At 36.1% G+C, this 26528-nt stretch overlaps 2 protein-coding genes across 3 annotated transcripts in view; one reads left to right on the top strand and one right to left on the bottom strand.

The window, feature by feature from the left end:
• Positions 1 to 4648, top strand: part of CMC1 (C-X9-C motif containing 1) — a 40911-nt gene extending 36263 nt beyond the window's left edge. Inside the window, exon 4 of one of the 2 annotated variants that reach the window (XM_026841941.1) lies at positions 157 to 4648. The gene's annotated coding sequence lies outside the window, so the exon portion shown is untranslated. Of the gene's footprint in view, positions 1 to 81 lie in introns of both variants that reach the window. The other variant, XM_026841940.1, reaches the window with a different exon arrangement.
• Positions 1853 to 17058, bottom strand: AZI2 (5-azacytidine induced 2). The gene is made up of 7 exons (XM_026841939.1): positions 16831 to 17058; positions 14409 to 14534; positions 13985 to 14084; positions 12102 to 12250; positions 9362 to 9423; positions 5904 to 6016; positions 1853 to 3039 (listed from the first exon to the last, which is right to left on the bottom strand). Exons 1-5 carry the CDS (start codon positions 17053 to 17055, stop codon positions 9373 to 9375), a joined length of 651 nt encoding a protein of 216 aa, XP_026697740.1. The 5' UTR covers positions 17056 to 17058; the 3' UTR covers positions 1853 to 3039; positions 5904 to 6016; positions 9362 to 9372.
• Positions 17059 to 26528: the final 9470 nt, after the last annotated feature.

The following is a 26528-nucleotide window of genomic DNA, read 5'->3' as shown; positions in this document are numbered from 1 at the left end:
ATGGAAAAAACACTGTAAAACACTGGTGGCATGGATTTAAATGACTTTTCCATCGAGTCAAAATTTGATTGTATGCTTCAGACCAACAGATGCTTCCCAAGCCAGCTTGCTCCCAAATGACTTCCAATCTGGGGACTTCCTTTACAAATGTTACAGCTTGGCCGCAGCAATAAGTGACTGGATTGGAAATGCTGCCTCCAGGCAGCTCTCCATCATCCTGCCCTCCCTTGCAGCAGTTCTGAAGTCCCTCTCAGCAAACATCACTGCTCCTTTCTCCAGGACAGGAAGCAGCACAGAAGATAAACCAAGAGTCAAAGGCAAAGCCTAGGAAGTCTCAGGCATTGCACATTGCAGCTTGATTCTAAGCTTCCCTGTCACACAAGACTGTGCAAGCTGACCAGGAGCCTCCTGTCACAAGCGGTCAAACTGCAGGAACATCCCCTAGTTTAAGGTAACTAAGTCCTTCAGGTTTCAACATCCACGTGAATACTTTCCCAGAATACACAGAAGCCATCTTCAGAGGCTGTTTGTTTTTTTCCTGAATGGAAGAGGATGAACCCCAAAATTTGTTTGTATTTGGAATGACATTTATGCACAATCAAGAAATCAAAAACGAGTAAAAAATTGTGCCAAATACCACAAGGAAATTTGTAAGTGAAACCAATATCAAACAAAAATAAATTTATTTAAAGTCTTACACAGTAGAATTCCTTCATTGCACAATTCGAAGTATTAATCATGTTGATATCTGTTGGATAATATATCACTTAAAAAAACCCTCCGTAACGTTGAGGTGGAGAACCCTAAAAAGTAAGCTACATTAGAACTACATACCATATAGCTTTTGCAGCCACATGAGAAATGTTTTCTGCTGCTTTGTTATTACACAGGTAGTTGGTTCTATCAGCTAAAGCCTAGTGACTTGGATTTGTTTTATGCATATTGGGTTTTGTTCTATTACTTTCCAAGAGATTGTACTCCCCTGAGTCAGCTGTGTTCATTGGTCAGAATAAATTCCAGCATCTGACACCATTTCCATTAATCACAGACAAGCCAGTATACGTGAGCAAGATAATAGAAAGATAAAAACAGTATCTGGTGAGTGGGAAACATTATTTATGTATGCTGTTCACTAATACAGTAGAAGGTATGTGGAAGGAATTTTTTCAACTTTGATAGACAAACTGAAAGAGAAGATGGGCATCATATGAAGTACTTACTCCACAGGGAAGAAAGTATCTGGAACAACACAGATCATGTAGCACCTTGGTAACACTTTTATAGCCCGTCATTACCAGGGCTGTGCTACAGTCATGGCTTCCCCATGTATTTGCAAGCAATTTTAAGATCATTTGCTACTAAGCAGCTGTGAAATTAATTTTTATTACACTGATCTTAAACTGGACCTGTGAAGTTGAATACTTCACCCAACCACCCACACATCTGTAAATAACATATTTAGTATTGTCTTCCCACCCACTACAAGTTAGGTATCAGGGATCTAAAATACAAAGCATTTTTCTTCAATGTACTGAGCAGTCTTATTTCACTTAACCCTGCTATATTAAGCCAGATAATGAAGCAGAGCAGTTAAAAAAAAAAAGCATAAATTGTCTAAAACCAGTTCTTGGCCTTAAAAGAAAACAGTGGTATTTGGACACACATAATCTATAAAGCAGGCAGTTGCAATTCAAATAGCTCTAGTTCTCAGTGGCATGCTAAAGATACCACAGAAATAATACTTATGTATATCAACAATGCTACAACACCTAGTCCGATTAAATTAAGGCTTTGTTTCTTTAATTAAAAAAGTGAGTAGCCTTCACCCCCACACAAAAAAGTTAAGGTTCTGTTGCTGTGCAAAGGTGGCACAACAAGGGCAACTGCACTGTGAACAGGATGATTCTGTGGCAGGCACCACTGTGTGCAGAATTAAGTCTCCTATAGTGTGAACTAAGGGAAACAAGCTGAACATCCAAGATTCACAGTGTTCAGCAGCACTACTTCTGATACCTTGTAATTCACAATAAGGCCCAAAATGGCATAATCTCAACAGGATAGCCTAGGAGTGATTTTTTTGCTTGCCACTATCTAATATAAATCAAGATTTTGATAAAAAGATCTTACCTCTCTTGGTTAAAAATTACATTAAAATGCATTTCTAATCCAGAGGAATCCAGAGGTTAATTGAAAGGAGGAAGGAAGAGATAATCCAATTCTTCATATGTCTTACTCTGAAAAAAACCACTGTCAAAACAATAAGCTCAGAGCTGGTACAACTTTTAAACACAGGATACCAGGTATTTTTTTGATAACATACAAATAGCAAACAAATACACAACTGGGTTATTCTGCTTTATTCCAAGAACTCACTTTTCAGTGTAATCTTTTGCAAATGTATGCCATTTGCAGTACAAGACTATCTAGGCCCCATGCTAGATTTCTTTATATTTACATTAATACCAGCACAGCTTTAACTTCAAGGAACTTACTCCTGACTTACAGCAGAGGAAGACTAGGCTTTCTGTTTTGGAACTAGAATTAAAAATAAAGAAACAACATTTCAGGCAATTTGTTTTCCCTCTTCAAGTTCAAGTGTTAAGGTGCCTATTCAGAACCACTGTAAAATGCCTCAGTTCATTCCAAAAATTGTTTAACTCTTGTGCAGACAGTTTTGATTACACTGATCCAGGTAATCTGCTGGACAGTTTAACAAAGTTTTATTTCTCATTTCCCAAAACACATTCTCATTAGGCTTTGGAGGACTTGGGAATACCCAGGAATTATCTTCCAGAGAGCTCTTTCCATAGGAATGGTGTTCCTGAAATGTTTTGCCATCAACAGGAATGGGTCTCTCATCTGTCCATGCTTGTAGAGTCACCCTTTCAGATGGGATTTTTACATCTCTCAGCAGAGGGGGAGACACAGCACTGCCGAATACTTTATCATTTTGTGAGAGTTTTTTATAGACTACCCCAGATGTCAAATTCAGCTTTGAAATGTTCGAGTCAACACATTGTACTGGTGCAGTAGAGGCAGCTGAAGAAAGAAGATAAAAAAAGATTTTAAAATTACATTATCTAATGCATTTTTCCTATACTCCAAATCTACTACAGTATCACAGGGATGTTAAACCCAGTGTTTTCAAGCTACAAATTTTCAGACCATATTTTATGTCAGTAACTACTTAAAAGTTACAAACTGAATGCACTAACCTCCTCAGTCTGATTTTGCAAGATGAACCAGAGATCCTGAAATCTCAATGTCTAAAATACACCCAACACCAAGGAAACCTCCCAGCTCCCACTTGGACACAGATAAAGTGATGAATCTTTTTGACAAGACTGGAATGAATGCTGAAACAGAGAGGATTCTCATGCACTTGGAGCAAACGACCAGATTCAGAACATGGCTTAAGCAGAGCATGCTTCTTCCTACTGCACCGATTGTTTCAATAAGTCATGTTCTAAGGCTGCCAAGAACCTGAATTCTCACTGTCTGTCAAGCAGTAAGAGGGAAATGCATGGTGTTCACAGGTTCTCTCTGCTCCACTATTCTCTGACTTCTGAAAGTAAAGCGACAGACCGCAATGTTCAGCCATCTGAAATTCCAGGGGAGTTTTAAACCATGCTAGGAAGGGGAGGATATTGAAACAGAACAGCAGCTACCTGGAATGAAAGAACCTTCAGTGCAGGTCTGAACAGATGGCCAAGTACAACCAGGTAATTTTTTTGTCATGAGAATTTACTTAACATGTAATGGGAGTAGATTAATGATTCCTGCAGTTAAAAGAAACTCACATCTTGCAGGTAGTTTTCTAGAACAGCTACAAGTCTTGAGTATGAAATATGATTTGTAACTTTAGTTCTTAAGGGACAAAAAGAGGAGCCAATATCTTGGACAAAGAATACAACTTCTGTTTGTCACTGTAAATTATAAGGTGATACCCAATTTGCAAACATCAGCCAAAAGCACTTTCCAGTAGTACAGGCATCACATCTGAAAGACATGCTAAGGCACTGGATTTGGCCTCTTTGTGCTGACAGGTGTAAAGAGCAATTTGAGGTCTACAGACCTTCAGAATGTCACAAAAATTGGAATCCACCAAAAATGGATTGAAAATGAAAAAAAAAACAACCAACCAAGCAAACCACAAAACAAAAGACATGAAAATGCCTCCACACCTAAATGACAGGTAAGTAGAAACCACGTGTTAGCTGACACTGCTAACATCACACACGGAGCAATGAATACATTGAGTTCTGCAAACTTTATGCACCTCTTACAGTGGCAACTAGTTTGTATACGGTAAAACAGCCAGTACTACAGGTATAGAAAGAGGAAATTTCAAGTCAAGTCTACCCATATTATGCCCAAGCCAAGATTTTTCTATAAATTTGAGCAGATTTATCTGCACTGCATTCATAAGTGTGGCTGACAAGCAAGGTAAACAAAAAATAAATACAATTTTCATTTCTACTGAACCTGTCGACTCTTACATACATCTGAAAAATTACTAAAAAAAAAAGCCTACAGAGCAAAAGGCAAAATTCCACTGTTTCCCAATCAATCAATAATGCCTTTTAGAGCTGTGGATATACAACTGCATTAGCAACTGCAGAATATCTGACTGTTCACCAAGTAGAAGGAAAAAAAAAATAAATCAGTAATTGTGTAGTGGCAAGACAGATAACTCCAAATTAAAAATAAGAACACAAAGACACTACATGATCACATCAAACCTTGACAGACTTAAGGATTAAAAACTCATTCAGTTTTCAGTTTCTCTGTTGAAGTTATTTGACAAATGCGTCTTAGAACTGTAGGAACACAGACTCACCTGCTAACAATATGACCAAGTCTACAAAATGTGTTGATAGTTTATCAGCCAAGTACCAGGGAGTGATCACTAATCACTGCTGGCCACAAAGGCAGGGGTTGACCTGGAGGTGAATCCTATCATTACCTCACCGAGCCAATCAAAACTACTTAGAAACAGAATATCTTGATCTTGTAATGGACAGGGACATCAGAGACTGTCACCAATATATTGTAACCAAGTTCACAGTCTTTCCCCAACATCTTCTGTATTCTGAACACAGTAAATACGACAACTGAAGTGAGCAGAAAAACAAAGCAAATAAATGCTGTGATAAGCGGTCAGACTGATAGTCTGACCCCACCAGCATCAGAACACTCCCTTGTAAAGCATTTGGCTCAAGACTAACATACATGTGAAACAGAAGAACCACCTGATGAACTCAGATGCTAATGCTCACAGAAATTACACATACTTCACATGGAAATTATTTTCCCCTTAATTGCAATTCCCCTTAGCAGCAGAAATCAGGCAGTTTTGCAGCCCCAGTACTTTGACATTCAAAAAATGTCATCTTGCATAGCATTTTGCTAGAAAAAGACAACTTTTCTGAAGGCCAGCAAAGAAATATGCAACCATAAGGGAATTTCAGTCTATTAAAGTCTAATTTTAAAACGTTGCTAAATACCTTATATATTCTATACTGGGAAATGAAGACTGCGTCTGCAAAAAGATTTTTTTCCCCCTAATACGAAGTAGTTGTGGTAAAAGGTCAACTACGAGTAAACTTAACACCTCAGCCTTGTGCACATAAGCAACACTTGACTGAGAAAAAAGCCACAAGGGGAACAGAATACAGTACTGAAGAAAAACACATCAGCAACACCTTTATGTGTGAAGTTGACCAGTACGAGACAGAAGCAAAAGCAGAAAATGGGTAGGCTGGAACCATAATACACTCTAGCTTATCAACTTCAATTGATGAGATTCTGATAAGATATGATAGCTGGTTTCTTTTTCAAATGGTACAGCTTGAATCAACGGTTTGTGTCTGTAAGGTCTGTTACTGCAAACACCAACTTGCCTTTTTTGGTCGCTGTTCGGTTTTTCAGTTTTCGTAGAACCTCAGCTTGCACATTAGTCACTAGATGCAAATTAGACATTTCCCTCTTCAGTTCCCAATATGCTTGTTGCAAACTTCCAAAACAAAAATTTTTAAAAAAGTTAAATAATTAAATAATTGCCACCTCTAAAGTATCCTCACGTTAATAAATCACTTTTGCCTGACACACACTGACAATGTTACTCAAGTACCACAATTCAAAATTAATTAAGCAGTACTGATAATTATCTGAAACTGATGGACCTTTGTATATTTTGACTCTTGCATATTACAATATATAATGTATTGAATATTAACATACTAGATGATACTAATAATTTCAAGTTCCCCAAATGGAAGGAAATACAAAGCATATTCTCCAATTCCATTATTTGAAACTAACCATCTTACTGTAAAATTAGTAATCTCCAGGGAATACTTTTTAAAAAATATATTAAATGGACATTAGACTGCAAACAAGGTAGAGTAATTGAATGGCTTCTGATAAATGACCACACACACCCCATTATATGTTATGATCATAGTACTGTTAACTGATCATAGTTTTAAATACTCAATCAAAATCAGCATTTGGGTCTCTACTCCATTCATTTCACTACAATGAAATTGGACTAGATACCCAAGATCCAAACTGAGCACCCACACACAGACCAGGCTAAAATATAAAATGTACTGTTTCATATTCATGTAATTTATGCTAATAAACTGCCTTATCAGACATTTTAAAAAAATAGTGACTCAATTCATTCTCTGGTAAGATAGCATAATATGCGAAATATATATAGCAACAGCAGCAGTGTTCCAACACTGAAGTTTCAGGTGATTATCTGGTAAGAAAAATCAAGAATTTAAAAAAAAAAAAAATAAAAAAAAATCAGAAAAGTCAGCATCACCATGTGTTTCTTGGTAAAATTTCAAGCAGAGGCTCAGTGAACACCACATTGATGTTGATTAATAATTAACTTAGTGTTCAAAGACATAAGGATGCAGTTACTTCAACTTAAACATTAAATCAATTTTTTTTTTTTTAAATGCTCAACATGCTATCAAAACACATTTATGGAGGACAAGTATCATGTATGAGAGTTTTCAGAATATTTCTTTCTCACTATATTCACCTAAGAGACATTTATTTGAAAACAGTTCAGTAACTCAAGCTAGTCTTGAGATGACTAAAAACTATTAAGCTATGTAACAACTCTGTTTTCAAACATGCATATATACAGATTTCTATCCCTCTAAAATAGCAATTTAGGATCACTCCTGCATGAAATTTCTCAGACATGAGTATGTTCAAAAGCAATTGGAGAAATAGTTATTATTCTGTTCTGCAAGTTAACGCTAGAAGAGTTTCCTTAAAATAAAAGAAACTGTATTCTATGCATAGAAATATTTCCCCAGAATACAAAAATTCAGATTCAAAACCTCTGTTAAAGAACAGGAAGCTCATAGTTTGACACATAATGTATTAGGTATGAGCAATCCTGATTGATAGAAAGTTAAAATTTTCAGAACTGATACTTCAAGAAGTTCAACTAAACCTGGGGCCTTTTTACTGCAGAATCCATTTGGCTCTTTGAACTTTTGAGATGACAATTTTAAAATTAAGTTGATGTGGCAACCAAACTTATTTGTGTGTTTTGGTCTCAAAAGTAAGATCAAAGAAACTTTATAACAGAACAGAATCATCTGATACTTAAATATCTTTACATATAGAAGTGGTTAAATATAAGAACAGCTCATTGCCACCAACCAGAAAGTATTCAGATAAACTTTATAACATGCACTTTAGCGCATTTAAAAGTGCCTTGCAAAGGGATCCGGGTACTAGAATTCCACTTAAATATTTTAAATGTTTCTGTGGATACTGACTTAGAGTCCCATTGCAAAGCCTCATTTTCAAGGAATTTGCAATTGAAAACCAAGGATTCCACGTGCTTTGAAGTTTATCCTATACTGCCTTCTAACATGCAGTATAAACCCTGAACATGCAATATAAACCTTGAAGCTTGTCTAAATCTACAGCCAAGTAGATTTGCAAACCAAGAATTTAAAGTCACATTTGCAAGCTGCTGACAAACGTGAAATAATTACTTCCCAAAAAGTTAACTAACTGCAAATGCCTCCACTTTCCATAAACAGCAGGATTGCTTGCTACAACAAATGTCTCACATAGGAGGTTTTTCAAGTGTTTTTCCACAGATTTTTGGATAGGCTTACATATTCAGTATACATTACACATTCATTATTTATGTCAGATTACAATAAACACTATACTGTATGTATGCTAATTCAGATGGTTGCCACCTAAATATCATTTTGTGGAATAAATCTGCTCTGCAAGATCAGAGAGACAACTGCTTTACCTTGAGATAACACCTTTTTTCAGGCTCCAGCAGAAACCATAAGAAGCTCCAGCAGAAACCACAAGCAAAAGTGTTAGCTAGCTAGCTATCCAGTCAAGGTGAAAGTTGAAAGTGTAATTTGTGTATAGTATTATTATTATTACACCAGAGAACATATGAGAACAAATATCCATGCTGTTCTCTTTCAGTGACTGATTTCTTCTCCCATCTCTTCCATAGCCAAGTAAGCAACAAGGTATTATGCTAAACAGTCTGTCATTATGAAGGACCACTCTTCCCTCTTGTGGAAAATCGTGTAAGTACACCCAGTTATGCCTATTTGTGTAAGAGGGGTGCAGTTGGTTTCTCCTTTCTGCAAGACAGAACATTTGGGACCTTCCATGCATTCATGAATTGTTTTTTTGTATAAAGAATTAAATGATGTATGTAGTTTCTAATACAGACACATACTCAAGACAGGGTAATACCGGTGTTTAGATCCTTAGATTTAGCACAATTATTTTCTGAATGGCTGCAAAATGAGAACAAATCCTTTCTGGTATGTTAGCATTTTTCTGGAAAATTGCTACTTCTTTTTGAATAGGTCACACAATAGCTCCTCGATATTTAAAAAAAAAAAATCTTTTAAAATGTCTTAGTGGAAATAATATTGCACTGTGCCAAGTAGGAATGTATGTTCCAACACTAAGGAAGAGATCTGAAGCTATCACCTATGCAAATAGAGGAACCTGGGATTAAACTTGGAAATTTACCTACTTCCTCCTCAAGTCAACTAATTATTAAAAAGCTGATTTTAAATACAGGATAATTTAACTTTCATTTTCTGTACAACAATCTGAAGATGTAAATGTTTTATCATCATCATCCTGGACTGCCAAAATAAAAGAGAAAAAAATTTAAATGATCTTGCTACATCAGCATACCTAGACTTGAAATTAAGATTAAGCAATTTGAAGTAACAAATTTGAACAGACTGCAAGAATATTTACTCGTTCAAATATCTGTCCCTTGGTTAACTAAAAATAAAATGTGAAAGCCACTTGATTTTCATACCTCTGGATGTCTTACCTTTGAACTAGGCCTCCGTTTAATGGATTTTCATCTTGAGCCTGGTCCTGCATAACAGAATGGGGGGAAGATAGAGAAGGAATGAACATACAATTTCAGACCTACCTGAAAATACTGCAGTGAAACTACAAGTTCGCTAATATTAAAATTCAGGAATAAGGTAGTCTTCATTTGTGCTGGCTGCAATGATTTTCAAAATGGACCTGAAGACTTGTACTACAAATTTCCACTTAACCAATGCTTAAATTACCTACTTGCATGAAAGCACTACTCAGCCACCACCACACTCCCTTTTTTCCTCACTCCTTTTTCCTTTTTTTTTTAAAAAAACAGCTGAGGTCTCAGAATTTTTAATTCTTTGAAAAGCTAAAAATTAAGAAAGGGTTTTGACTTCCATTAAAAAAAAAAAAATAAAATAAATCAGTCATCTCTCGTTCTTTCCCTCCGCCCCAGTATATAAAGACCTTTTAATTAAACTGTTTCAATATAGATTTACTTCCACAAGTTACATTTCTGACAGAACCTAATTTATCCATTGAGTTTGAAAGACTGCTTTAAATCATGCATACAGGCAGCCTCACTGAAGATAACAGGACTGTTTAACAAATCAAACATTTTTCTATTAGACCCTCACCTGTTCCCATTCATATCCCTTCTCTTCATGTTCCCTTCCTACTACCGTTTCAAGCAACTTGTCAATAAGGTACACACTGCATCACTACAACGCAAAACCCGAGTAAGAATGTCTAAAAATAGAAAAAAAAAGTATACTTGCCTAAGGTAGAAAGGATCTGAAAATGCTAACTATTAGAAGCAGTAATAATGAAGATATCAGCTGGGTTTGAAACCATACTGACTGGTCATTGCCCATTGATCTCATTTCCCTGTATTTCACCTGGCGATTTCCCCCTCCTGAAGACTTTCCCACCACCACCCATCAGAGATTCTTTTTCATAGTTAAAAGCCAAAAATCCAGTTGTGCTATATTACCCCACATTTTAACACTCGCACCTTTTTATTTCTTATATTAAGCAGTTAACAGGATCAAGAAATTGTATTAAAAAAGCTGTTCCTTATATTTGTTCTTTGCAATAAAAGCTGCTGACATAAGCATTAAACAGTGTCATGTCTAGTATTCCTTACAACTGCTATTTTAGCATGTTCTTTCTAGCAACATTCATTCTTACCATACAATCTGCACTCTAATTATTTATATAGCTGTTACTCTATTCTGTAGTTCTACCTGAAGACACTAGAACTGCAGACAAGTTACAGTATGCCTTCAGAATTTACAAGTTACCGAAAACACGTAAAAGAATTCCAGACACGTGAAAACAACAACCAACTGTAACATAGGAAAAAACACCAAAGCACCTTCCACACCTTCCAGGTAAGTGCTTTATCTCCACCTAGTGGAAAACATACAGATTAAACCCAAGACAAAACAATCGATGCACATAAGCCTGTCCATGTAAGCTTGGAGCATGGCATGACAGCAGCAGATCTGTAGAGACATTCAGTGCTGAGAACCCAACATCCCAACTATATATGCTTTGAGAGCAGCAGGGGAGAAGGACTTTACTTCAGGCTATCTCTAGTCTGGTCCCTGAATGCCCAGGAGTGGTTGGGGTGCATCTTCGTAGTTTCATCCAAAAGATATCCAGTTCCCACAATTCTGACTGCTCCATAATGCAAGGCACAGAAGGCAGTGGCGATAAGGAGATTTGCTTCAAAAGTACATTTCTGTAGTAATGTAAATGTGCCCATAAGAAAAAGAGCCAAAGAAACATTTCCAAATTAAACCAAATCCTGTTTGAAGGCAGAGTGATGGCCATGCAAGGATTCTATTTGTGAGTCTTACATACATCGAACATTGGCTCACTCAAATATTGTTTGTCTGGAGATTACATAGTCATAATTATTAATGACCATAAGAAACCTAAAATAGTTTGCCTCTTCAAACCATCACATTTAAATATTTAAAATTTATTATGTAACTTTAAAGTGACTGTAAAGCCCTAGAGACTGTAACTTTCATCATGTAAAGCAGTAAGCATGCACTAGACTTTTAAAGTTAATGCATTTTATCACTGTTAAAACTATTTCCTTTTTGAGATCCTAAGCACATCTACGTTACACAAGTCCCTCACAATAGACACTTGCCCCAGACTAAAGGAGGTATAGCAAGATTCTGGAAACTTTGTTACAAAAAGCCACTTTCCTGACAAGCTACATGCAACTACCCCAAAGAAAAGTGCTAGAGCTCCTTAAAGAAAGTTTGTGATATCTTTTAACATAAGCGTTCTATTGTTTCTTAAGAAAAAAACACACAAAAAAACCAACACAACAACAACCAACAAAAAACAAACCTAAAACCCAAGCAGGTTTTGCCCAAAATTTCTAGGTAGTCCAGCCCAAGCCACATACCAAAATAGGACACTTCAGTCTGATCGGCTACTTATAAGAAATTGTAAATCTTTATTTTCTGTTGTTATATGGGCAACGGCTGGGAAATCTCACCTATGTTAAGTGTACAATTTCCACGAAATAAGTCAGTCTATGAGAATATTTAAAGTTAATTTTACTGGGATGTTAATTTTTCATTCAATTATGTACCTTATATCTCTTTGTTAACCCTTTATTTTGCTTGAACAAGGGATTTAAAATAATGCTATACACACAGTCAAATCTATTTATAGAAAAATTTCTTAAAAATAAAAGGTACCTCCTGTTTAGATTTTTGTAACTCCTTCCTGAGACTGTTGCACTCTTGCTTGAGCTTTTCTAGCTCCTGTTCCAGACTCTGCACTTTCACATCACTGCTCAGCTTCTCTGTTTCCCAGCTGGACTGACTACAATTCAGATTCTTCATCACTGTAAGAAGACAAGCAAGACAATCAGATTTCAGTCTCAGTTCAAGACATGTAAGTCAATATGTAAGGTTTCACTTTAACCAGCCCATGCCCTACAAAAAAAATATCCTGTACATTCTGAAATAAACTGCAGTCTATGTCAACAGAGAAATAATAACACTGGTAAAGTTGTTGGCAGAGAATTAATCTATTTTCTGAACCTCAAGTATGGAGCTTTACTTTCCAGGAGTGCACTGGAGATTTTACAAAAAGAAAAAGGAAGTGACAGCATAAAAAAGCTCTGGAAGTAAAGATGATCTGCTAACACACACACAGGCTATATACACCCACTTGCATGCTTCTTACATGCTTTGAAAAGGTGAGCCTTCTCCCCCCTCAGATTTATATAATTATTTAATTTGCCCTAAGTTTTTCCCAAGTTTAATATCATGTAGTTCCAAAAAGAACTACACAAGATACAGTCACAAAAAGGGTAAAGTCTAGAAGTTACATAATTCTTTTCGTTAGACAGAACGAATTCACATGATGTCTATTAAGAAGCAACCTAAGATGACCCTAGCAACAAATCACTAGTATCATAGGAGGCTGGTTAGACAGGAAAAGAACACAACAGGAAGAAAACCTCCAAGTCAATTGCATGGTACACTCACTTCTAGATTTAACAAATTTCAACTAGCTTAAGCTACACTGAATTTTCTTAAACAAGGTACTCAGAGCCCACTTATGAATAAAATTGATTACTAAATAAGGCTTGAAATAACATTTTCAGAGTTCTCTTTATAAACTCTGCACTTCTTACCTCCTTAAACCATGATGTCCTCAACAATGATACTACAAGTACACGTGGTTTCTTCTCCTAGGCTTAAAAGCTCGTGCAACTGAAGTAGCGCATTACATGCTTGAGGTCCTCTTGGAAAGTAATCCAACTCAAGCACAGCAATACTTACAAGCACCTTTCAACTGACTGCATTTGTACAAAAATCTGAAGTCCAGTCCATCTCTAACTTAACATGGATAGTATTTTCTTTTTCTCTTTTCTTGTAACAGTACCTTAATAAAGATTATTTTTTCTTCCATAGTGTTTTATTTTACATATTTATGATCTACACAGCACTCTTTACAGTGGCAGTAACAGAAGCTGGATCTAAGGCTTTTGGAATTGCCAGGGTACACACTTTGTTACTCTTTCCATCAGGCTCTCTACAACCAGCATCTTTCTACCTCTCCTCACCCATCAGCCCTGTAAACAGCTGTTGTTGACTGCAGCTATTGCTATACAACATCCTCCTGTACCTGTCATGTGCCAGCAGTGAAATAAAGCAATATACCGGATCATCTGCACGTACCAGGGAAGTGGTATCAACTGGACAGTATTTGATACTTGAATAAGTATGCCCCCCACTTCACTCTGAGGAAGAGGTGGTGGAGTCCAGAGATGCATATGACTAGCCTTTAAACTGTTAGGTTGTGCACATTTCTCAAATTATTAAATAAGCTTCAGTGGAAGAACATGACAGCCTCAGATCTTTACCAGGGAGCCCTCGTCTATGATAACAGAACAACCCTGTCACCATTTACAGGAATGAACACATTTACAGGCTCAAGGTACCCCACTGCAGTACACTCTTGTCTTACCTAGCCACTATATAGGGTTAAATCTCTTCATGCCCTGAGATCATAATATAACCACTAAGACTAATCAACATACATTAAGATGAAGTAACCAAATGCATACCTTGTTGAGTTTCCACTTCAGTTTTTAGTTGTAACAGCTCTACTTCTTTAGACTGCAACTGTTCATTCAAAGTTTTCAAGGATTCCTCACTTTCTTTTATCTATTTTTGAGAAAGGGGAAGGAAGGAAGCCATTTGTAAAGCTTTTTTTCTATAATAACTGACAATTCAACTTATTTAAGAACAAAAAAACTATTGCTTTTATTTTTATTTTTTTTTTTTAGCATTAGCCTAGCCCAGTAATAAAATTGAGATACTTAAAAATGTGATTCCTCCATAAAGTATCGTCATGTACTTTAAAAACCTAAAGGAGTGATAAAACAAATACCATGGACTTTCATCAAATATAATTAATTTTACAGTAAACATTTACTAACTATGCATTATGTATAAAATGCATTTGAGTCTCTACTTAAAAAGGCATACCATTTTATCCAGTTTGCTTTTCAGATTATCTCGGTCAATGCAGGCCTCTCGATAGGCCTGGTATGCCTTATTTACTTGTTCACGTCCAACTGAACTGCATTCCTCTTCCAGTCGGGAGCCAAGCAGCTAAAAGTTTAAACAGACATGAGAAATAAGAAGTTTCGGATGTTACAATGAGAACTCCAAAACTAAAAGTGAAACAGTACAGCCTGCAACATGAAATTAACAGCATTTTTCTTTAGGTTAGAAAATAACCAAACATATCAATATGGACCAAAATTTTTTACTAAAGTGCAACAAAGGCTGTCTACAAATTCTACAGTCTCTAACCGTTCTTAATGCTTACTAGTTTATTGCTATGAGTATTTAAAAACCATCCACAAGTTATGATTACTCACAATGACAACCCCACAATCATATTTTTTCCAGGCTCTGAAGATGTACGAACTGCTTTTTGGAAAAAGTTTTAAGCATATAAAGACACAGCATATTGAAAATTAAGAGGAAAATGAACATCATTTTTTTAAATGAATCATTTAAACAATTTTTTTTCCAGTGTATTTATGTGAGAAAAGCCAAAGCAGAATTATTTTACAAATAATTATTAACTTCCAGGTCACCACTATCTCCCTGCCTGCTATAGATAAGCAACGAGGAATAAGCACTGCCAACTAGACTGTCAAAAAGAGGGGAGCAGAGAAAATATATTCAGTATTTTTACAATAACAAGACAGCAAGAAAATAAGTCTTACATCAAACTATATCTGTCTAGAAAGTTCTTGTTTTGACTGTCTTACATTATTCTTTTCATTCTGTTTATTCTGCCCACTTCAAATTGTTGAGGCATTTAAACACATTCAATGTACCTAATGCAGATATGTGACAGATTTATAAGAGCCATATAAAAATTTTTTTTTAAAAATCAAAGAGATGACAGTTATGTATATACCTTGAATATCTCCTCTTTTAGGTGTTCGCTTGAAAGAAAGTATGAGAAAGCCAGTCAAAGATAGGAAGCTTCTGCCCTTTGCTTTCTGTATTGACCCTCAAAGTATGTGTACTACTCATGTTAGGTTTTGTACTTTACATTTTCCTCCTTAAAATAAAGCCATTCAGATAAGACATAAGCCTTACCAAACTTTTGGAAAGCTTCCATACACTCTGAAATTTAAAATTCAAAAGGGGTAACTCCCATTATCATACAGGTATACTAGCCATTAACAAAGACTGAAAATGCATTCTATTACTTAACAGTTTAGGCCTTCTCAATGCCCCTCTCTCAGAAACATTTTTGTGGTATTTGCAAACTAAAACAGAAGTTTTCTCTACTGAAAACAAAGTATCATCTTCAAGACAATTAAGCTGAACCAGGCCAAACCAAAAGACACAAGACTAAACAGGATTGTCAAGGTCAAGTCCTGGTTTTTGTGATTTTTCAGTAACCACATAAAAGATGTTACACTCAGCATGGCTCAGAATATTCAGTCTAGAGCTCTATTCCTATTCCCCCCCCCGGCCCTTATATAAAGAAAGTGCTGAGAAAGTTTTGCCTTTTGACAGAAAGTCAACCCTGTCAAACCAGTCACCAAGAATTCCCAAATAAGTGTTTCAAAATTGTATTGAGTGTGACTCAAGTTCTTCATTCCAATGCCACAAAATAATATATACTTTGTAAGCTTTTAAGTCAATAGCACATACTTAGGACTAAGTCCTAATAAATATCTCATCTCTAACTCTGGAATCTACCTTTCCATCTTATATTAGTAAGGAAAGCAATCTGTCAAAGTCAAAACCTTCTGCAGTACAAAGATACTCACTACTGAATAATGGATATACATTTAATGATAGCATTCTTTACTTGGGGTAGAAAAGCCAACACACCATGGTAAACTTTTAGCTTTCATGAACTTGACTAGACTAAGGCCATGAGAAACTGCATATAAAACAAACTCCAGATTCCTTTATGTTTTAGAATTATTACATCAAAAAAATAGCCAGCCAACACCTTTATGTTGAGCATTGCAACTTTGTATTTCATGTTTGAGACTGCTAGATATTCTTAACAACCAATTTTTCCTTATTTCAGTATACTGAACCCAAGAGATTCTTTGATAAAGAGGCAGATGAAATACAGTAACGATCCAATGCAACCACATGTCTTTCTCAATCAAAGCTAGTGTCTTTACAGGGCATTACTGCATTGCATCACACACATGCCCAGTATGAATAAAAAATTCCAGTATGATGTAACTAGGCTACCAGAGGAACAAATTGTGTTTCACTTAAAACAATTTACCAGAACTTTTAAACTTGGAAATTATTTTAAGTACATTTTTAAAATACTTAACCATCTGTTCCATCATCCAGCCCGGAGCAAAGAAGTAGCTGCTACCAGAAGTTGGTAAATTGACTTTTTTCTTACCTTCTCTTCTAGAATTCTCACTCTTTTTTTTAAGAAGGAGTTCTCCTTCTCTGTCTCCTTTAGTCGTTTCTTGATATCTTCATATGCAGTGACAAGTGCGAAGTGTGAGGCAACTGACTCGTCTCCATTGTAAGATGAAACAGGAATCTCCCCGTCTCTCTTATGAAGGTTGTCTGCTTTTTCATGGTTCAAAATACAGATGTCATCCTCTACCAACTCCTCCATGACAGCTGTTAAAAAGACAGAGATGAGTTCAAAATTTTCACAAAGAAATTCACCAAGACTCTCAAGTCTGAAAACCTTCCAAAATAATACTGCAAGACTCAATAATTATGAAATATCTTAATCTTGCAGAAGGATCTTGAAATTCATTTTACATTGAAAATACACTGGTTAAAAAAGAAGCATCTTTCACTATTACTTGATAAAAGCATTTTGAGTACACACCAGATTCATGAACCCCCAAATTAATTTTTAAGGCTTAACACCATCCTAGAATTTGGCTAGTACCAGATATGTGATTAGAGTTTTAGAGTTTTACTGCTCAGTGCTGGCTTGCAAAAAGAGATTATAGTTGCAGAAATCATCTACTGTGGTTCCTGAGCACAAGTGCCAAATTTCCTTAATTCCTAAATGCAAATATTTATACTTTTTCCAGATTTTAAAATAGAATCTTAAGGTACACCTGCATTAGTCCCTAAAGAGGCTGCAAGAGTAGCTATTCACAGTATAAGTGACCAGAGTAGCTGGTCACAGCAGAAAACATCCTGCTGAACAAGTTACAGTAATTCTGGACTACGAATACAGTGAGAATGAAAACATACTTCAGTAACATGATTCACCTCAACACCCATGGAGAAAACTGACAATAATATGACCCTAAGAAAAGCATCACCCTGAAATACTAGGTAAATCCACCTGAATGACAAATGCAAAGTAACTGTTAGATTGAGTTTTAGGCACAGCAAAGCACTCAATAAGAAAATACCACCTTAAAAAAAAAATCCTTTTACTTCCTTGAACTCCAGGTCTTAAGAAAAAAGCCCCAAAAGGATTTTCTTTAATGTTACTAGTTATCAAGAACAAGTTCATGGATTTGATTTAGAAACAAACAAATCAAGCCACTCACCCCAAACAAAAACTAACTGAAGACACAGCTCATTCTTACTTAGTTATGAAAATCGAGATTCCTTGCATTTATATGCAATACTAACAAATGCTATACAGTACCATGGTAACATTTCTCCTTCCCCTTAAACTACTGATGTTGCTTCTAACAGAAGCAGGTTTTTATTTTTATCTTCTCCCCTTGAACAAATCCTTAGGTTCCTGAGAGTAGCTAATGAATCAACAGAAATGCTGGAATGAAAGAAATGAGCACAATGAAGACAGTTTGTATTGTAGGAGAGTTATTTCAACAGAAGACTGACCTGACCAGCAGAACTTTGCAGGAAAGGCAGGCATCAGTAGGGAAAAATCCCTCAGCGACAATCGTTGCCTTTACTGGGTATTTGTTATTTATATTTAAACTAGACTTCCACTTGTTTTAGATACTAGGAGGTAAAGGGATCAACTGCCCTGGAGCTTATCTGTGTGGTCAAATTTCTCTCACTGTGCTAACAATGGAAAACTTACATGGACAGCAGCATTATGAAGAGCTGTAGTACAGCTATAGCTGAACAATGGTCCTGTTATCACATTTGTCTCCATTTGCTCCAAGCCAGTTAGACAACATGATAAAAAGCTGTGACAGCTTGTTTATACTAACTAGACAGTAGTGGAATTGCAACAGTGAAAAAAGACAAGAAAACTACAAACCAAAACTGAAATCCTTTCAATGGTTATCTTCAGGAGGCGAACAGATGCCTTGCATGCTGTTTGATGTATTCTAACAAAACAGGTAGCCTGGGCTTCCTCTGCCTAGTGCTCTGCCTCATAATTAAGTAGAAGGAGCCTTGCAAAAAAAAAATAAGGTTTGCTTACTTTTCACTCTAAAAATAATATCACTTCATGCACAAGGTGACCTTGACCAAAAGCACTACATCAAACTCCATTAACTGACTGAAGGAATTGCTCATTTTGTCTTCTACGATGAGCATGACATACTAGCTTTTCCTCCCTCATTTTACCAAGGGCCCTGCAAGTCTTGTCACCCATGTCATCGAATTCCAAGAGCTTGCCTTCTCAAGGCAACACATCTCCTTTTCTCTGAACACTAGACTCAAGTGTCATTAACGAAGTGTCACAGCTTATCATTATCTCTTGAAGAAAGCAGCAGATGGTGTGACCTTGTACATAAAATATATCTTTATCCCCACGCTTTCCTATAGCTCCTAAACTTGAACAGCATACAATTTATTATACATATCAGTTCCACCAAGAGATGGCAATAAGGGAAAACAGTAGACAACATCAGAACACAAGACTATTTATTTATTCTGTATTTTGCTAACTAAAACTTATTGTCGTTATGAGCTTCCAAAAGAGCAAGACATTCCAAATGAGACTCAGCATACACAACTACTATTTTATAAATTCAGGCACACACTTAACCTAGACCTACAAAGACGACTAGTTACACTAGCATTTTTTTTTTTTTTACTTAAAAGATCTCATTTCATTTACAGGATTATTCAGCTCTGGTTTTCTGATGCTGCTCTAAGCCTGCACTGGATGCTATTTAGAAGATAAGCATGTAATTCCGCATCATTCAAAGCAGCTTGTAATACACATTTTACTGAATTTCTACACACAAGGTAACTGTTTCAGAAAGATCTGATACACACATTTGTGACTAATCTTACTGGATACTAAGTGACAACAAACTGCCTACAAAACAGAAGTCTACTCCTGAGAGACAGGTGCCTAAATAGGACACCTTCTTCCCAGCTCATTTCTTTAAAAGACAGATCTGATGATGTAACATTTTGGAGGGGAAGTGGCAACACACCTTACACAAGCTTAAATGAAGTAAGCAGGATATTCAGAAGGAATTGTGTGATATTGAAACTTTTTGCTTCAATTATTAAAAAATAAATAAAATTATCATGACACATGCTTCTCTGTACTGGAAGCTCAACAGCCTGTCAAGGGAAAAAAATCACCACAATATTCATAATGGCATATATATATTTTTTTCAATCTTTCAATATCTCTATCAACATGAAGCATTAATAATATCCACAAATCATATTACACTGCCACAACCACAAAAAAGTGCAGTTGTTTCAACTTTACAAAAAACACAATTCAAATCACCATTGTCATTGTGTCCAACAACACGGAAACAAACCCAGGACTTCACACATCCCTTTCAAATAAATGAACAGATTTGCGTTAAACTGAAATTTAAATGCCACTGAACATCAGTTTACTCAAATTTAGAGCATCACATGCAGGAAATATAATAAGATGTTAAAATTAAGACTAATGTAAATATAAGATCACTTTAAAAAGAAAGCCATAATGGAGACAAAAAAAAAAAAAAGCTGTTGGTATTTTGAGTTTTCCCCCTACCTCATAAAGGACATTTCTCCTTTTTGAAAGGAGCACTACTCTTGAAACTGAAAGCACCTTTTCTTCACAAAATAAACAAGCCACTATGATTTCCAAGAGATTTCATAATGGTATTGTTAGAATAAAATCCGTAAAGACTTTTCCTTTCAGACTAAGTAGGTCCTCATTTTCTCTTATAATAATTATTCTACAAGACTTCACAGTGAAATTTTAAAAAACTGCAAAAAAATGCAACAAGTTTATAGAAAAGGGGAAAAAAATAAGAAAAAATGCATTTATCAAATCTCAGGTATGAGTTGATACAAAATAATTTTAACTGTTAACTCTACTAGTAAACATCAGTCTGTTGCCTGTGCTTACTAAATACTCCTTTTATTGCATATTTTAAAAAGTTTCAAATCTCACAGTCTACAGAACAATCTGACAGACATTTCCTAAGGAAAAAAGCTCTATGACTTCTGCATTGGGTAAGTGCATGATGACTCAAAAGCAAGTTATAATATATGCACCACTAACTGCAGTATAAATTAGATAAGCACGAAGAAAAAGTCACATTAGAAAAAATTAGAGCAGCATTGCTAAATATATCTAAATAAATCAACAGGACCTAAAAAAGAAAACACACACACACCCCCCAAACAGTTTCTTTCTATGCTGCAAAAAACTTTCTGAAGTATTTCCAAAGAAAAATATAAATGCAAAGTTACTTCTCCAGCTAAGACCACATTAAAAGGACAATAAAAGAGATAAGCTCATACAAGAATAAAACCTGGCTGTTAAACAGTATAAAATCAGCAGTTCTATAAAGGTCATGGTGAAATGCACAGTTCATCCAGCTCTTTGTTTTGCTGTCAGGAAAAAGACAAAACAAGAGGAAGTATCCTCACAAATACTTCTTGCTCCAGAAGAAGCTCCTTCATGATAGTAAAGCAACAGACAGAAACCCTTAGAAGACAAAACCTTACAAAATGGGGCTGTGTCTGTAAGAAAACTACAGCTACAGCTGTAGCCTTTAATTTCACTCTTTAAGGACAGGCATCAAAATTTAGCTTCTTCATCTTATCCAGCTATGATACTACATCATTTTAAAAAAATATTAACTGCAAGCAACAATCAAAGTGCTTTCTGACAGAATAATGCATTAGATCATTCCACACGTTATGACCCCTCAAATCTGGCAGTCCCAGACAGGCTTCCAGGATGGCTCACAGTGTCCAACCACAGACCTCTGCCTGTGTTTTATTCTGTTTGGCTTTCCCAGTTCAAAGCTATGCTTGTATGCACTGCTGCAAATGCCCCATAGCTGTCACTCTGAATCACCTGAGTGAATTTTGATCTCTCTGGAGTTGCAATTCATGACATAATCTGTACTAGAGTAACCAGCTGAAGTGAAAGATTTCCCACTAAAATATTTAAAGTAATATACAGACAGGTTCATGTCTATGGACACAGCTTATGTCCATCTTAGCCTACATAAAGCAAGCTTTGAAAACCCACTTACCACACATCCCATCCCAAGAAAGGTCTCCCTAATACTTTTGTCTGCGACAAAGAAAAATGTTACATGTATGCTTTTTTATTTTTAGAATGATCTACACATGAAACAGTCAGTTTAAAAGGTCTTTAATCTTTACTTCCAGAAATAAATACAGCAAATGAATACCAGTACTAATTTATATTAAATAATTGATGTTTTTAAAAAAACTCAAACCAGTCCAAATACACTGTTGACAGGACATAGTATTAAGTTCTAGTAAGAATAACTAAGTTCACTATTTATAAGCATACAAGTTCGAAGAGATGGCACCACTTAAGTTTTCTTTTCCATACTGTAGAATAAGACTGGCTTCCAGAAACCACTTCCGTTGTTAATGGATGCTTAATGTAGGTTATAGAACAGCTTTAGGATTTAATATATTAAATACCTCAAGAATGTTTTCTCATTTCTTACTAATTCTTGGCAGAAATATTGCTTTTCTCTTCACAGAGCTTTACAAACATTAGTCATTAACACCATGGGAGGTAGTTAAATACAAAACACATTTTACATACAAGAAACACAGGATGTAGAGGCTCCAATAGCAAACAGACCACTGCACAAACAGATTTCTGTAGTTTGCAATGCTAATCTTACTCTTGGATCAGGAGAAGGGATAGCAAAAGCAGGATTACATTAAATTTTTTCCGGTACCGAGATTTCCATTTTGCCCCATCTTTTGATTTGAAAGAGAATAGAATGGTTTTCAAAATATTTCCAAACATCAAATGCAAATAATTTCAAGATTGTATTTTCCTGATCTTTTTCAAGGCTACTGAGTCTGAACCATTTTACGTTGTTTACCTTCCAGATTTGAAGGGTTTGACTTCATAATGGTAGTATGAACAGCATCCAGCTGTCAATAATAAGCATGTGATTTTTGTACTGTTTTACCTTGCCTTACATAGAAGGCTATGTGTATGCATGTAGACATTAAAAACCCTCCATTATATTCAAGAAATTCATTTGATCCACAGAAATCCCAAATGAGTGTGTTGCAGCCCTCACATCAATTTTATAAATGTTGTACTGCTTTTTTTTTTTCTTTTTAAAAAGACACTCCAGCATAGCAACAAAACCCACAGAAATCCTGCCATCAGCATCAAAAACTCCACAGAGTATATACAATACATGACACATGATGCTAAAACAAGCAAGACTTCCAGTCTCTTTACGCATCTATCGTTTTGCATCTCTCCCTCAGAATCTTAGGTTCTCTTTGATTCCAGTCACGAACAGTCTGTTCTACAGAGAGAGACATCAGTTTTTTTACAGATACTTGCTCCACTTTTAGAGAAAAAAAATAAATCTGTACACATATATTTCAGTAGCTGCTGGCTTTGGCCACTGCTCATCCTTCCGTATGGGCAAAGTCCACAGCCCCAGAGCACTCCCTAAGAGTCCATATGTACAAGGGCACAGCCCTGCAGCCTCAGCATACTTGTTCAGAAACACATCAGCTAAATCAGACCTCCAAATAGCTTTCATTTGGCTGCCTCGGGGAAATGGAAAGTTACCACCTCTAAGCTCACAAACCAGATCACTGTAGTTCATCTATTGTGAACATCTGGGTAAACTAGAGGAGCCAAGCAGACTCTCCTTAGGTACAAAAGGCAATTTTTTTTCTGTCTCAAGCTTTTTACATCAATAGTCTACTCTCACAAAATCTAGAAAAGTACTAAAAAGCCCATTTTATGATAACGATACTTGATAAATTTTACTTTCTCTGAACAGTCTTATATTTCAGTATCTTCACTGCTAATTTGCAAACCCTATGCATCCTCAACATAATGTATTCCATTTGCTTTTCTGTGGATGCTGTCACAACAACCACTTTACCTGACAACTATCAGAAAAGGAGAAGGGGGAGAGAAAGCTGGAGTAAATTAAATATTGTCCTTTCAGCATCACATAATCCTGTTTATTAAACTATTACATTTAATCCTGAAGCCTATTTGTAGCAATACTGCCAAAGAAATACAAGTAGGAGCAAGATGGCTTCTGGCTGTTAAAGCTTTCTAGCACCAAATGCAAGTACATTCAAAGGTTACTGAAAAACCCATATGTTCTCATGTTAACACTGAATATTATTTTAACAGACACTTTATTAGTGCTCATGCCTTCCCATTTCAAAACGTTTATAAAGAACAACTACTTAGGAAAGTTTAGGAAAGCTAAGAGGGTTTGTTTTGTTTGATGGTTTGGGTTTTAATATTCTTTTATAAAACACAACCTCCCAACTCAATTCAACTGTCAGATTAATTAATGTTCATAAAGTTCACACGTTCAGTGATAAGGTATTATGAAAGCCTTGTACAATTGCATTAACTTTTAATTCAACTGGAAACATACCTCACCTGTTACAGCTATTAAAAAGCAAGTTAAACTGAGCTGCACAGATGGTCCTGCAACTCACTAATGTCTGGAGATTTTCAAGACAAGTGGACAGGGTGCTAGATAATCTCATCTAGGCTCCATTTTTCCATAAAAGGTTGGACCTTTCCAACCTGGGCTGTTCTACGATTCTATATTCAGGTTTACATCTCACCATTTCAGACAAACCCTGTCATTTGAACACAAGTTCCTGTTAACAGCTTCTAAGTGGATGACAATGTTCAACTAACTTATGCTTCACTTCACAAACTTTTCTTCTCCCCAGACATATTGTCAAATTTTAGTAGCATCTACAATTTTATACACTAAGAACTCCACATAAAAAATACCTAATCATGTAAATAACAATTAATACTCTTCTAGTATAAACATATAGCAAAAACATAAGACTGATTGCAAAGTTGATTGTGGATAAATCGCATTCATAAGGAGTCTCTAAAAATCCCCCTCAGCAGAACCCACCACTGACTTCTACCAAGCTAGTTACTAGCCTGACTCTTGTATTAATCCTGTCATCACCATTTTAACAAACTGAAACTTGTTGCCACTGTAACTGTTTTATTGAGTATGAACTGTCTACTTAGACTTCCTGTTTAGAAAACACCTGTGAAAGATTGAAAACATGCATCAAAAGGTAAATCCACACTGCACTTCTACCTTTTCACTTATTTTCTTCAAAAATCTATTCTAAAGAAGTCAGATATCAATAGCATGTGCACAGGTCTGCACTTTCTTCCAGAGTAGTTTTCACTTTCCTATTGACACCCCACATTTAACTAGTCAAAATGCACAATCTCCAATTTAATGCATCCATTGATATCGTAAGAACAAATGTTACTGGATTTGCAACTTCACGTACAGTTTTTCCAAAACTGTAAGATGAAGTTAATTCTATTTCTCCACCCTGAGTATATTAAATACAGTTTCTTCCTGTATTTGACCAGATAATTTTCACACTTTCCCCACCTTTTAAATGTCATAGAGAAAACAGAGACATACTGAAAACCAAATCAGGAGTATTTGCTGAAATTCAGGCAATCTTAAAATTATCTCTCATTTATTACCCATTTTTTCCTGTACGAAGATGTCACTTCATCTCCTTTGCTCTTTTAAAGAGCTTTTTACTATTTAATTTTCGCTGTAAAACATAACCTAGCTAGTGTTCTAGCAATGGTCACTTTATATTCTGAACTGTAAACTGTAACATATAAGGACTGAAAAAATAATAAGTAGTTTTAGAAGAAGTGTAGGTGTTTGGGGGGACAAGGTGGCCAAAATCCTAATATAATCTGATTTAGAGTTCACTCAACCAGTGCTTTCTGCCATCTGACTTCATGCAGAGATTTTAGCTCAAATATTGTGCTTCGACCTTGGGGCAATAATCTCTTCAGTTATAGTGCAGTCAGTCATTTGACAAACACTCCTATCACAAGTTCTTTTAGGAAATAATTATTCAAAGAAGAAAATACAGTAGTAATCTTGGGTATTTTTGTTTTGGTGTCTGTGCTATCAGATAACTGTTATTACCAGCAGTAGCATCTCAGCACACACCAATATCCAGGAAATTAAATGTTTCCTATACTGCGTAATAACACTTCCCAGAAAACTCCATCTCAGAAGACCACCTCTGCCCTTTGGAGTCCAGAACAGACTCGACTGTTATGACAACAACCCTCCCCTAGCTCCACTTTTCCCAGACCTGGCTTCCAGCACACTGATTTTACTGCATACACACAGTGTAAGACAACAAGGAAATTAAGGGATTCCGCAAGAAACGCAAGAGCTCCTAAAACCACTCACTAGAAGAACTTACAGTGCAACCCACTCTCACCTGTAAGCTGCTGTGGGACTGATCTATTTAAGCAGATCAAGGTAATTTCCCTACCTGGTTTGGTTTGAATCCTGAACACCAAGATTCAAAGCTATAATTTCTTCAAAGTTGAAAGCATCAGCAGCATATCAGACTACCTCACACTCATCTGTACTCCCTTCTTTGAAACCAACATGGCCTACACCACCTGTATTCCAGTCTGCTCCAGCGTTTCAGCAGTTTGTTTTCACACCCTGCGCCAATAACCCTATTTCGCTCGCTTCCTTTGCCACGTTCCCCTGCACTAACGTATAAACCGCTGCTCCAAGAACTCGCCCCGTTTTTCAGCTTAACGGGGTGCAGCTTTTTAACTAGTTTCACTGCCGACCTGAGGCCCCCTCCCGAGTGCCCAGCAGTACCTCTAAGCTGCCGTCCCTCAGC

Source organism: Athene cunicularia (assembly GCF_003259725.1).
Source record: "Athene cunicularia isolate RWA chromosome 2 unlocalized genomic scaffold, athCun1 chr2_part1, whole genome shotgun sequence".
Classification (NCBI taxonomy): domain Eukaryota; kingdom Metazoa; phylum Chordata; class Aves; order Strigiformes; family Strigidae; genus Athene; species Athene cunicularia.
Note: the sequence above shows the minus strand (reverse complement) of the source record. Positions and strands in the feature narration are given on the sequence as shown.

What these genes read in the sequence shown, in the direction of transcription:
- AZI2 (XM_026841939.1), bottom strand. Translation starts at nt 17,055, where the DNA reads ATGGAGGAGTTGGTAGAGGATGACATCTGTATTTTGAACCATGAAAAA. An exon ending in TGAGAATTCTAGAAGAGAAG is followed by an intron (nt 14,535 to 16,830) that starts GTAAGAAAAAAG and finishes TTAAACTTTTAG; the next exon opens with CTGCTTGGCTCCCGACTGGA. An exon ending in TGAAGTGGAAACTCAACAAG is followed by an intron (nt 12,251 to 13,984) that starts GTATGCATTTGG and finishes GTCTTCTTACAG; the next exon opens with TGATGAAGAATCTGAATTGT.